Source organism: Gaeumannomyces tritici, assembly GCF_000145635.1.
Source record: "Gaeumannomyces tritici R3-111a-1 unplaced genomic scaffold supercont2.6, whole genome shotgun sequence".
Taxonomy (NCBI): Eukaryota; Fungi; Ascomycota; class Sordariomycetes; order Magnaporthales; family Magnaporthaceae; genus Gaeumannomyces; species Gaeumannomyces tritici.
In genome coordinates, this window is record NW_008804550.1 from 2,942,039 (window position 1) to 2,953,619 (window position 11,581).

Below are 11,581 nucleotides of genomic sequence, written 5' to 3' on the forward strand. Positions count from 1 at the left end.
AAAGCGCTGCACCTTTTTTTGTTCATTTTTCCTTTCCATTTTAACTTTAGCCTTTACCCATTATTTAGTAAATAAAAGCATTTCCATAAAAGGAATAGCCCTAAATTATTGCGGTTTTAATGCCACTTTTTTAACTTTTTTCGTTATTATTACCATTTTCCCTTTTTTTTGGGGTTGGGCTACGAAAAGCAGGATTATTTCGACGGAAAGCCTTTTTATTCCCTTTTTTGGCTTTATCCTTTTGCTTGTTGCCCGGTTTTGGGTAAAGCTCGAAAAAATGGCTTACCATTTTTTTAAACTTTTTAATTTTAAAGCAAAAGCTATTTAAAAGCTTTTTTTGGAATAAAACAATTGCAATGCGCAATTAAGGCAAAAAAAAAAGGGTTGCAACGGTAATTGCTTTAAGCATATTAAATATATCGTAAAATACAACCATTCCAAAAAAAGCGCGTTATGGGCTTATTGCTGTAAAGGCCCCGGAATTTTGTTAAAAAGCTTTTGGTGCATTTATCGTATAAAACCGCGCGGGGAATGGTATTATCGAAAAAGCCAGTTAAAACGTTCCCGTTAAAAAAAGGTTAACGGTTTCGCTGGAAAAAAAGGCTAAATAGCATTTTTTTTAAGGATTAAAACGGAAAGGAAAGGGGTGGTTAGCATAAAACCCGCGAAAACGGTTGGGGACAAATTAATTTGGCTATTTACTTTCGTTTTTTTACCCGCTTTGCGCTTCCGGGTATCGAAGGAAACGACGGGCTTATTGTTATTATCGTTATTTTTTTAAGCAAACCAATTAATAAATTTATCGAAATTAAAATTAATTTTAATCGTTTAATAAGCAAGCCAATCGGGCCCGAAATTTTTGTTTGGTCCAATTAAAGCTTAAAAAGCACCGGTCGGGTTGGGTTGGGAATTAGAACGAAAGGTGCAAAAAGTAACAAAAACAACCGAAGGTTCGAAAACGGTTACGGCAATGTTAATCGGGGTCCAGGTTAAAAAACGGCGCAAAGCTTCCATTCGTTTAGCGTAACGAGCCCGATTAGCTTTAACCCGCTTAGCGCTTTTGGCGAACGCACGCGCTTTTATCGCTTTAATTATTTGGGCGTTATTCCAAGCCTTTTCGCGGGCAGCCTGCTGCTCCCGCACGCTTTTTGTATCCCGCTGCTTGTTTTCCGCGGGGGATTTACTTTTCCTTTGCATGTCCTTTTCGGCTTGTTGGGTTTTTTTCCTTTTTTTAAACAATGCTTTTTTCGCTTGCTTAATTTTAATTGCTAAAATAGCTATAACCGTTTGCAAATCCGCATTATACGCGTACAAAGCAAAATTAGAAAAAAAGCAATAAATTAGTAAAAAAGCAAAAAGCTACGATTTATTTTTTTTGGGCTTAAACCCGGTTAAGTTTTTTGCGCTTAACGCGCTTTCGAACGGTTGTACGCGTTGCTTTGTTACCGGCAATACCCATTTTCCAGCCAATTTGTTAGCACCGCACAACGCTTTTAAAATATTACGCCGCCGCGCAAAGCACTTACAATTATTTGTTTTTGCTTTTGCAAAACTTTTTATATTAGCAAAAGTTTAAACGATAAGAACGAAAGCGTAAGGATTTACGGATTGGTAAAAAAGTAATGGTAAAAAGGAAAAAAAAGGAAAGCCGGAACGAAATGGGAAAAAAAAGGGTTTTAATTTGTTACGCCCACCTTTTCCCGGTAATGGCTAAAGCATTTGCTTCGTTACTTTTTGTAATTGGAGCATTTGCTTCGTTGCTTTTAATAGCGGGGAGCGTTTGCTTCGTTACTTTTTAAAGCTAATGCGCTTTTACGGTTACCCTTTAAAAGCGGGAAACGCTTGCTTCGTTACTTTTCAAAGTTAATGCGCTTTTACAATTAACCTTTAAAAGCGCGGTAAGCCTTTAAATCCTACGCTATTAACATGGCAACCAATTTCCCTTTGTTTTATTTACAAGCAACCCAAAAGGCTTGCTTAAAGGGTATATTACAAAGTAAACAGTATATATTATCGTAAGGAAGCTTTAAGCATAAATATTAAATGCTTAAAGCATTGGAAAAGCGGTCCCTTTGCTTGAAAGCGTGTAACGCTTCCAAGCGTTAGGAAGGAAGCTTAGTAAGCAAAAAGGACAGGGAATTACGTATATATAAAGGGCAAAGGCCCTTACGGGACCCTGCACTTTAAATCCTTTCCTCCTTAAAGCATATTAACCGGAATAGCCTCACACCGTGCCTATCCCTTATACCTGCAACAAAATAATACGATAAAAAATTTAATTATTTATTCCAAATATTTTACGTTTTTTTTAAACCGCAAGCAATTTAGCATTAATAAATAACAAATTGGAAATAAAAAAACGTTAAGCTTATAAAAAAGCTTGCAAAATTTAAAGCCAAAATAGCTAACAAATTAATAACAACCGGGAATATGCACGGCGTTAAAAACATAAATAAAAAAACGGATAAATTAATGCAATAATTAACCCAACTTGCGGATTAATTAACCCTTTAACAAAAGCCAAGCCCTTTTAATAAACGCGCTTTTTATTGGATAAGCAAATTAAACGATTTACAAAAAAAAAAAAAGCCGGTTGCAACGCGCATTTACCAAAAACAAAATAAAAATAGCATAAAAAGCGCACAAAATAACAAATAAAGCATTTATTAAAAAAACGCTAAATAATAATTAATTATTGGAAAAACGTTATATTTGCGGCGGGATAAAATATTAAAAAAAACAGCGCGCTTTAAAAGCTTAAAAAATAAACCCGTTTAAAAAGTTTCCAAAAAAAAACCTAAACCAGTTACCGGATTTGGTTAAAGCCGGAAAACCGCGGATACGTTGCGCAATTATTAAAAAAAATTAAAATTTTATTACCCAATTTTTTTCCAAACCCGTTAATTAATATATTAAATATTAACAAAATGACCTTTTTAAACCATTTTTTTCTTAACCTTTTCCAAATGCTTATATTAATAATTTCGCAAAACATTTTAGCGGTAACGGGCCGTACCAAACCGTAAAAAATCAATAGGTTAAAACCATTTTCCGAACGGATTATTTAAAACCGCTAAACATTTAAACGCAACCGTTATTGCAAAATTCGTTAACGCAATAATTATTACAAGCTATTTCCCAAAACGCTTTAAAAAGGCTTTTACGGTAATGCTACCCAAATTAAGCAAAATTAACAAAAAAAATTAAATCGGAAAATAAAAATTTATTGCTTTGTTATTATTAATTTTGAAAGCAATTAAATTAACCATAATATAACGAATTGTTAATAAAGCGAAAAAAAGCATTTTTTAATGGCTAAATGGGCAATTAACGGGTTAAAAGTACGGAATTAGCAATTTAAAAAGTAATAAAAGCTATTATAACGGCATGGAATTACGGCGTTACCGCGTTATTATTATAATTTAATTTATTCGGAGCATTTAATACCGTTAACCATTTCCTGTTGCTAAATACGCTAAAAAAAAGCGCGGCTTTTTATGACGAATTGTTAAATAAATATAAAAGTAGTTAATAAATAAAATAACCATTTTGTAATTTAACGGCAATACGTTAAACCCGATTCCAATTTAAACCGGAATTTTTTAAAAATTTCCTTTTATTTTTTATTTTATTTATTATATACATTACATTGCTATACAAAAATTTAAAAAATATTTTAAAAATTTTCGTTACCGGGTTTGCTAACGATACCAATTTATTAATAATAAAAAATACCGCAAAAAATATAATTTAACTTTTAAAAATAGCTTGGCCCAAATGCAAAGCGTAAGCAATTAAATACGGTATAAAATTTAATAACGCTAAAACAAAATTTATCCATTTTATTAAAAACGAAAACCCGCCCGTAATTTAATTTAGCAATATAACGATTGCTTTTAATTAAACGGCTAGGTTTTTTAAATTTAGGTTAAACGTTTGCTTTAACATTAAAAAATACGCTAAAAAAGCAAAAAGCAAATAAAAAAAGCAATAATTAATTTTTAACCCGATTTATTTTGGTAACGTAAAGCAATACGTTTGTAAAAAAAGGCTTTTTTATAACGTAATTTACCGTACAGTTTTAGCATACGGCGCAATAATTTACTACATAATTATACCGGCAGCGAACCGTTTTAAAAGCGCCGCTAAATAATTTAAAAAAATAATGCGCGTATTTAAAAATTATAGCTAAAGCGTACAAAGCCATTTTTTGGCTAATTTTAAAACCGAATGTTTTATTCTTTTAATTAATTTGTATTTAAACGAAAAAATATTAAACGCAAAAAAAAGGGAAAAATCCAAAATAAAAAACGTAATTTAAACCAGTATTAATAAAATTAAGCGTACTTTTTGGTAATAAATTATTTAAGTAAAAAACCGCTTTTGCCTCCCCAACCTCGCGACGGGAAAACGCCATTAAATACAGCAAATTTAACATTAAATTTAAACTTTTCGCTTCCGGCTCGTTACCGGACGTATGTTCGCGCGCGAATGCGCTTCCGGCGCGGTTGCTAGCAGCGCTAGCAGCCCCAAAAGCGGCGGAACGGTTACCGACCGCCCCAAAACCAGCAATAATATTATTATAACCAACGCTTTTAACCCTTTTCCAATGCGCACCCGCATTGCAAATTTAAAAAACCAATTAATCGAAACATTAAGGCTTTTCGTGCCCCCCGGTAGCATCGAATTAATATTTAAAATCGTAAAGGAATAAACCAAAACCGTAACAAACGCGTTCGAAACGCGGTTTTGTAATTATTATAATTATATGCCCAACCATTTTCGCATTATAAAAAACGAAATTATTGCTAAAATACGCAACGCTCGCAAACAAACCATTAATTACGTTTCGATTTTAGCAATCGGTTTACCGCAAAGCGATTAAACCAGCAATTACCCGCTTACAATCCGTTTTTACGCATTTTTTAATACCGGCCCCCTTTTTCCGAAATATATTTTTGCGCGCACCGAACGCAAAATTATTATTTTAATTAAAAACGTTTTTTTTAAAATTGTAAACCGCATACCCGTTAAAATTATTATTATATTAATTAAAAAGTTTGGTAATAACGTAAAAGCAACGCGCAAATTTTCCAACGGTAACGTGGTAATTTTATTTTATATAACCGCCGTTAAGCATACGAAAAATACCGCGTAAATTATTAAAATATTCGGTAGCAAAGCAATACATTAAACCCGAATTTATAACGTTGTAATTAAAAATATTTAATAAAACGCAACCAATAATAATAACATTTTGTTGCACGAATTTAAAACGTATAATATTAAGGCCGAAATTAATTTTATTTATATATAAAACGCCCGGCAACCGAAAAAATACGTTACGGTATTGGCTAAAATTATATCCCCCGCCGCAGCCCAAACCGCATGCAATAACGGCTTTGTATTTAAAAGCAAAATTTTTAACGTCGAACCGTTTGCAACGGGAACAAAAGCCGTTTAATGTTACAAATGCTACGGGTAAGGATATAAATTAAAATTTTGCAAAAAAGCGGCTTATTGCCCGCATTGCGCCGGGCCGTTACATAGCAACGGCAAAGCCGGGGAACTTTTGTGCCCGTTATACGGGGGTTAATTTATTGCAAAAAAAAGCAAACCAAAATGTTGCAATTACAAAAGCAATTACCTAGCCTTTTAACAAACGTACCCCGCAATAAAAAAAAAATTAAAAAGGCTAAAAATACATTTTTAAACCGGCCAAAACAATTTGCTTTAAAAACGGGGAATAAGCGCGCACCCCGACCAAATTAAATAAATTACTTTACCGTCCATACCTTTCCGCTTTTTGCATTTATCCGCTTTTTACCCGGCCTTTTCCAACCGTTACAAAAAAAAACGATTTGTTTAATTTAAAATTGCTAACAAAACGCAAACGGAACGGCTTTTTATTAAAAATAACAAAAGCAAAGGAAAATTTTTTAGTTAAAAAACGAATAAGTAAATTACGAAAATTCCGCAACAAAAAAACGTTAAGCTTTTTTAAATCCGTTTTTAAAATAAACCAATACTTTACAAACCCAAATTTCGCCTTTTTCGGTTTTAATAAAATAGCGAAAATAAAGGGAACAAACGAATGCTAGGCCGTTAATAACCCAACGGCACCTAATAATACTGCGGTTACCAATTCCGATTTTATTAATGCATTAAATTACAAAGCTTTTTCCTTTTCCTTTAATTTACCTTTACTTTAACCGTTTGCATTCCAACCAACCCAATTCGGCTTTATACCGGTACCGTTTAGCTTTTTTGCAGCCGGAATTACGTTTATTTTTAATTAATTAATTAATAATAATAACGACGTATAAAATTAAATATATTATATTGGAATATAAAAAAAGGCAAAAGAAAAAGCAATTTTTTCCTTTACAATAACAAACAATATAACATTTTAACCATTTAAAAGCCGGAGCGCAACCAGCACGGGAACCTTTCGAAACCGTACGGTTGCAATTACGAATTTATTTATTACTAAGGATTTAATTTTAACGCAGCACTTTACGTGCACAACCGTTTTGCCCTTAAATTGTAAATTGCCCGGTGCGGTTATAATTGGGCTTTAATTACAATTATTACGCTGGAAAGCCCATTAAAAATATATTTAATATATTTTTTAAATTTTAAAGCAAGCCCCAATTAGGCAACGTTTTTTATTACAATCGTTATTTACCTAACCCAAAAGCATACAATTTTTACAAGCAATTTTAACCTTTATTACCTAATTTGGAATTTATACAATAAATATAATGCAAAAAGCGAAACCTTTTTGGAATTAGCACGCCGCAAACGATTTGGATTAATAACGTTTTACGGAAAGGTTACGAAAAAAAAAGAAAAAAAAAATAGCACAATTAATTACGTTTAAATAACGCAACAATTTAAAATGGAATATTTAAAACAAAATAATATAATAAAAAAGTCCAACCATTTATTCCAAATACTTTGCGTTTTTTTTAAACCGTAGCAATTCCAATTTTAATAAATTAAAAATTGGAAATGGAAAAACGTTAAATTAATAAAGGAATTGGCGAAAGCTAAAGCCGAAATAAACAGCAAATTAATAACGATTGGGAATATGCATAACGCCAAAATTATAAATAAAAAACCAATAAATTAATGCAATAATTAACCCAATTTGCCGATTAACTAGCTTTTTAACGGAAACCAAGCCTTTTTAACAAACGCGCCCTTTACTAAATACAAAAATTTAACGATTTTTGTAAAAAAACGAACCGTTTGCAACGCGCTTTTATTAAAAACAAAACGCAAATAATATAAAAAGCGTATAAAGCCGCAAACAAAGCATTTGTTAAAAAAAAACGCTAAATAAAGTTTAATTATTAAAAAAGCGTTATTTTTGCAACGGAATAAAATACCAAAAAAAAACGGCGCATTTTGGAAATTCGAAAAATGGGCCCGTTTAAAAAGCTTTTAAAAAAAAACCCGGATTAGCTATCGAATTTAATTAAAACCGGAAAAAACCCGGATACGCTTTGTAACTACCAAAAAAAAGCCGAAATTTTATTATTTAAATTTTTCCCAAACCCGTTAATTAACATTTTTAATATTAGCAAAACCAAATTCCCAAACCATTTTTTCTTAAACCCTTTTTAAATGCCCGTTTTCGTTACCCCGCAAAATATTATAAAAGCAACGGGCCGCACCAAACCGTAAAAAGCTACGAGCTAAAACCATTTCCCGAACGGGTTATTTAAAGCCGCCGAATTGCCGGGCGCAACCGTTATCGCAAAATTTGCTAACGCAACAATCGTTATAAGCTATTTCCCAAAGCGTTTTAAAAAAGCCTTTACGGTAATATTACCCAAACCAAACAAAATTACCAAAAAAAAAAACAAACCGGGAAATAAAAGCTTATCGTTTTATTATTATTAATTTTAAAAGCTATTAAATTAATTATAACGAAACGAATTGTTAACAAAACGAAAAAGAAAAGCATTTTCCCTAACGGCCAAATAGGCAACCAACGGGTTAAAAGCACGAAATTAGCAATCCAAAAAGTAATGGAAGCGGTAATTGCAATATAAAATTACGGCGTTACCGCGTTATTATTACAATTTAACCTATCCGGAACATTTAATACCGTTAACCATTTCCAATTGCTAAATACGTTAAAAAATACGATTTTTTTTTACCAATTGTAAAATGGGTAAAAAAGTGGTTAATAAATAAAACGGCCATTTTGCAATTTAACGGCAATATTTTAAACCCGATTTTAATTTAAACCGGAATTTTTTAAAGCTTTTTTTTATTTTTTATATTTTTTATTATATACATTACATTATTATATAAAAATTTTAAAAGCATTTTAAAAATTTTCGTTACCGGTTTTGCTAATAATATTAATTTATTAACAATAAAAAATACCGTAAAAAATACGGCCCGTTTTTTGGAAATAATTTGGCCAAAATGCAAAGTATAAGCAATTAAATACGGTATAAAATTTAATAGCATTAAAACCGAATTAATCCATTTTAGCAAAAATAAAAATTCGCCCGTAATTTAATTTAGCAATATAACGATAATTTCCAACCAAACGGCCAAATTTTCCAAAGTTTAATTAAACGCCCGTTTTAATTTTAAAAAATATATTAAAAAAATAAAAAGCAAGCAAAAAAAGCAACAATTAGCATTTATTCGATTTATTTCGTTAACGTAAAGCAATACGTTTGCAAAAAAAAGGCTTTTTTATAACGTAATATGCCGTACGGCTTTGGCATACGGCGCAATAGCCTTTTATATAGCTATACCGGCAACGGGCCGCTTTAAAAGCGCCGCCAAACAATTTTAAAAAAAATAGCGCGCGTATTTAAAAACTATTGCTAAAGCTTACAAAGCCATTTCGCTAATTAATTTCGAAATTAAATGCTTTACCCTTTTAATCGATTTGTACCTAAACGAAAAAGTATTAAAAGCAAAAAAAAATAAAAAAATTTGGAATAAAAAAAGTAATCCGGACCGGTACCGATAAAATGCAGCAATATTTTCGATAGCTAAAATATCGTAAAAAAATAAAAGTACTATACCCATTTAGCCTGGCAAGCAAAAACCGGTAAGCGCAAAAATGGGACCCGTTAAAACCCTTTGGATTTAAGCCCGGCCCCGCCCCGGCAATTACCCAAAAAGCAACCAAAACAAAAGCTAATGCCAAAGCACAAAAATTAACGAACCGAAAGCAAAAAAAAAAAAAGGAAAGGAATGGTTTAAAATCGAATAAAACGTTAAATGCAAAAAAATTTGCGCTATAGCAACAAAAATAAACCCATTCCGGCCCGCAATCCCCGCAAATAAACCTAATTTTAACGGTTTAATGCTAAAAGCATACCAAAAATTTACCAAAGCTTAAAGCGCAATGGCTATCCAATTAAAAACGGAAAAATTAAAATTAAAAGCGTTTTTTTGGAATAAAAACGTTTTTAACGTGCATACGCCCCGTTGCCCGTATAAAATTAAGCAACGGGAAATAGCATTTTATTTGCTTGCTAAATGCCTTTTTTATACTAAATAAAAAACAAATTTGGGCTGGGAAAATATAAGTTACCGCAAAGCATATTTCGAACGATAGCAGCAAAAAACAAGCATTATTACCGGAATTAATACAAACCAAAACGGCCCCTTTTTGCCCCCCCCCTTTTTTTATTAACAGTACGTTTGGCAATTAGGACAAATAAATTTAACAATTTTAAAGTGGTAAGGAAAAACGACCAATTAAAAACGCAAATACCAAAAAAACGAACCGCCCTAAACAAATAACCTAACGTTAAATTAATAACCAAATACAATTATTTTAACCATTAACCTAATATAAAAAAGTTACAATTATACGCCCAATTATACCTAGCAGCATTTAGCAATAAATTCGGGAACAAATCGTTGCTTTACATGTTTTAACGCGTGCGGATTTTTTCCCGCGCCATTTCCAGCACCCAATTAAAAAACGCTAAATTATTTTTATTATTACCCTATTTTATAACCGCCATATTTAATTGCTTATATAAATTAAAAAGTGCAAAAGCAACAAAAACAATATTATTATCGAAAAAGAACCGGCACTTACCAATTGCTAAACTTGCGCAAAAACGAACTTTTTAACCTTTAAATCGTTAGCAACCTTTGCAATATCGTTAGCACGCAATAAAGCATTAAAAGCTTTTAAAGCGTAAAAAGCAAAAGCTTAAAGCACCGATACCATATTGCTAAAAAAGGACCGTACAAATTCCGAACCAATAGCACCGGTACTTATAAAAACCCCGGCGCCAAAAAAGGAAAGCATTCGAAAACGGTTAAAAGCAAAATTAATACCGGTAAGCACCCCAAATTTATTAAACCCGTTTTTATTGGTACGCCGAAACGTATAAACCTTAATAATTAATGCGTTATAAACCGCTTAATATTGCATTATACCGTTAACGAACCGATAAAATACAAAAAACCGATAAAATTAAAGCAATTTATTAAATATTTGCGGCAATTATTTAACCCGAAATCGCGCATATTTTTAATTTTAAAAAACGATTAATAATATTTAGCAAAAAGTACGGCCGCAATACGAACTTTTTTAATAACAACGGGGTAAAGCTAAAAAAAAATACGTTAGCAACCCGGTTAAATAACGGAAAAAAAAGGAAAAAACGATTTACCGTATTACACCAAATGTTTTAATTAGCATAAAAACGATAAAACAATGCATTTGTATTTAAAAAAACCAATAAATTAACAAATAAAAAAATTACCCGGAATTACAAAAAAAACAAACCAATTTTAAAATAACAAATTGCAATTTTATTAAATTGCTTTTTTCCGCTTTACTTTTTACCCAAACCATTAAGCAAATAACCAATGCAATTTACGCAAATATTACGCGCAAAATTAAATAATTAACCGAAATATAAATAAAAAAAAACGAAAAAAGCATTTACATTATTTAATAATAAAGCAAAATGCTTTTAAAAATTTTCGTTAAAGCGTTTATCGCTTTGCGGGTTATAAATTTATATCGTTAAACGAAAAAATTAAATTAAAATAAAAAAACGCAAACAATTCGGCGGCAAAAGGATAAAAAAAAACGAATTATGTAATTAGCATTAATTTGCGCATCGTTACCGTTATTATTGCTAACGTTAAAAAAACCGTTGCTATTATCGGGCATTTTTACCGGAAAAGTACGGAAAGCGGGCCGGGCAAAAAAAACGTTAAAAACGGCGGGATCGGAAAAAGGAAAAACAATAATTGCCGCCCAACCATTATTACAAACGCCGTTACCGTTGCGGTTACCGCGCGTAGCAAAATTAGCTTTGGCCGTACCTTTTTTTTAAAAAAAGCCGTTAATTAGCATTGCAATCGATTAAAATGGAAAGTAAAATTAAAAATGGCCGGAAGCGAAAAAAAAAAATTGCAACCAAACGCTGGAAATAAAAAGCGCGTTAAAAAAAATTAAAGCAATAAAAATTAACCGAAAGCGATGCAATAAAAAGGTAACGGTTAAAAAGGAAAAAGCATTGCACCAAAAAAATTAAAAATAAAGTAAAAAAGAAAAAAGGAAAAA

The 11,581-nt window shown here is 31.6% G+C and overlaps 2 protein-coding genes across 2 annotated transcripts; both read left to right on the plus strand.

Moving 5' to 3' along the window:
* Positions 1-9,927: 9,927 nt before the first annotated feature.
* Positions 9,928-10,394, plus strand: GGTG_11352 (hypothetical protein; the record flags this gene model as incomplete). Its single annotated transcript, XM_009229238.1, has 3 exons — positions 9,928-10,042; positions 10,186-10,195; positions 10,217-10,394. Coding segments are annotated over 3 exons (303 nt in total), but the record flags the coding sequence as incomplete, so codon positions are not given.
* A 582-nt stretch (positions 10,395-10,976) lies between these two features.
* GGTG_11353 (hypothetical protein) lies at positions 10,977-11,351 on the plus strand (the record flags this gene model as incomplete). The annotated part of the gene is made up of 2 exons (XM_009229239.1): positions 10,977-11,034; positions 11,119-11,351. 2 exons carry the CDS (start codon positions 10,977-10,979, stop codon positions 11,349-11,351), a joined length of 291 nt encoding a protein of 96 aa, XP_009227503.1.
* Between the last annotated feature and the right edge of the window lie 230 nt (positions 11,352-11,581).